Source organism: Mycetomoellerius zeteki, unplaced genomic scaffold (genome assembly GCF_001594055.1).
Source record: "Mycetomoellerius zeteki isolate Tzet28-1 unplaced genomic scaffold, Tzet1.0 scaffold164, whole genome shotgun sequence".
NCBI lineage: Eukaryota > Metazoa > Arthropoda > Insecta > Hymenoptera > Formicidae > Mycetomoellerius > Mycetomoellerius zeteki.
In genome coordinates this window covers 1-2,023 of record NW_017256594.1, presented here as the reverse complement: position 1 = coordinate 2,023, position 2,023 = coordinate 1, and the positions used below count along the sequence as shown (strand labels likewise).

At 40.6% G+C, this 2,023-nt stretch overlaps 1 protein-coding gene across 1 annotated transcript in view; it reads left to right on the top strand.

The window, feature by feature from the left end:
- LOC108721207 (uncharacterized) overlaps window positions 1–1,206 on the top strand; it is a 3,804-nt gene extending 2,598 nt beyond the window's left edge. Inside the window, exons 4-6 of the mRNA XM_018445619.1 lie at window positions 1–408; window positions 474–559; window positions 827–1,206. The exon at window positions 1–408 is cut by the window's left edge and continues 400 nt beyond it. Coding sequence (XP_018301121.1) covers window positions 1–408; window positions 474–559; window positions 827–898 — 566 coding nt within the window. The 3' untranslated portion in view covers window positions 899–1,206. The remainder of the gene's footprint in view (window positions 409–473; window positions 560–826) is intronic.
- Window positions 1,207–2,023: the final 817 nt, after the last annotated feature.

The window sequence follows — 2,023 nt, the reverse complement described above, 5'->3', positions numbered from 1 at the left end:
CCGATCCGTTTTCTCCATCTGGTCAAACGGACGATCTTGACTATCCATATGAATCTCATCCTTCACAGTCTCCGGCACAATCTCGCCCCAAAAAACATCCTAAATCTGGTAAACCCAATCAATCAGGTTCGAAGCCCGATAAATCGGATCCGTACGGCTTTGACAAACAACCTGATGGATCGAGTTTGAATTATTTTAACAAAAATCCTCCCTCAACATCTGACGAATCTACTGGGTCTGAATCTTTCAACAATCCTAAACGATCTGGTCGAAGTCCGTATCCCGGTAGTTCGGGTCAAAATGAGTACCCTTATCCAAATCAGACGGACATGCCTGATTCAGATGATTCATCCGGCAAAAGAGTACCCAGAAGAGGCGACATTGGAATCCAAAGTCTGGATGAGAGAGGTGGGTGAGATAAGCGGATATTAAATTAAGTCGGTTAACGTGTTCTCACGAGAAGTGTTTTCCAGTCTGCCAGACCGATGATCAAATCGTGAAAACCTTGAACGAATTAATCAACGCTACCAGGAAACTTGGGAGGGAATTGGAACTAAATGTGAGTTAAGCGATCAAATAATAAAGCAATTCATCATGTGTGAATTAATATCCTTGGATCTTAAATTAATGCTTTCACAATGATTTCAAATTAAAATAAACACAAAAAATTTTTTAATTCTTATATTTCATTTTTAATTTATAAATCACATAAAGTTTTATTATTAAAACATTTTGACAAAAAAAAAAACCAATTATAAAAATTCAATTATAAGAAAAAATGTGTGCAATTTGAAAGACTTACGACTCATCGTCTTTCATTTTACAGAGGATGGAAACCCAACATCTTCGTCATTTGATTGAAAACTGTTCGGCGTGTCGTACACCCATCGGTGAGTGACGTTCCGTCGTATTGAAAGGACACGTGCTCGAAAATAACAGTTCTTTTAACTTAGAAGTTAGCCAAAACCGCATCGTAATGCCACAGTTGAATGAATCTTATTAATCTATCTCACGCGCGTCGTCCTTCACACCCTCGAACTTAATCTGTACGTGACAGTTGTCAGCGGAGACTATCTATTTATATACAACGAGTTGTATTAAGCAATCTTTCAACGCAATAAGTGCCTGTTGTTAGAAAAATTCAACTTTGTTGTGACTCTTATATTCTTGCGTTGCGCAATCTCTTTCGATATGTGGGCAGCTAGCGGAAGCTTTCATTTAATCATTTAAAACGCGATATTTGTATTCGCAAAGATCAAACGTCGCTAATTTCTCTGAGTTAATTGTTCTTCAATTACAAATTTACAATTTATAAAGATCCTGTTGCAATGTAATCGAGAAAAATTTTACTTGCTTTCTCTCGTCTCTTCTTCAAATAAATATTTCGATATCAGAAGATGATTAATTCATTAAATTAAAATTAAGATGGACGCTTGCAAATGCGTAATAGCTATCCCATTATTACACTGTCTTTATCCTAAGGAGATCAAGAATGCGCAGGATCCGCGACGTCGATCTTAAGTCAATCTCTTTAAGCACACGTATACCACTTGCACGTGCATGTACGACACGCTGGGCCGTTGCATAATTTTCTGGGCCCGCGCCGGGCCCGCTCGACGGTGTGCACGGCGCGTATGGAAGACCGGCTGTCGAAAATCCCCCGAAAATTGGCAATTCACTCGTCATTCGAGCCGTGATCCCGGTAATTCCGTAGTGACAACACCGCCGCCGTCCACGTGCGACCATAACTCCCCGTGCTATCCCGGCGTCGATTGCCGTAATACACCGAGCGGACCCCAGTGCGGCTCCTGTCTACGTGGTTACACTGGAAACGGACGGGTCTGCATCAAAACGGTCAAAAGCAATCCCATCACCTGTCTCCAACGGCCGTGCTTCCCGGGGGTGCGGTGTTACGATGATGACGATGATGATTACAGGTAAGAAATCGCCACTAAATCTAACAATCATTTGTATGTAATAGAATAAGATAAAAGTGTAGATTAACTTTAATCTTGGTTTAATT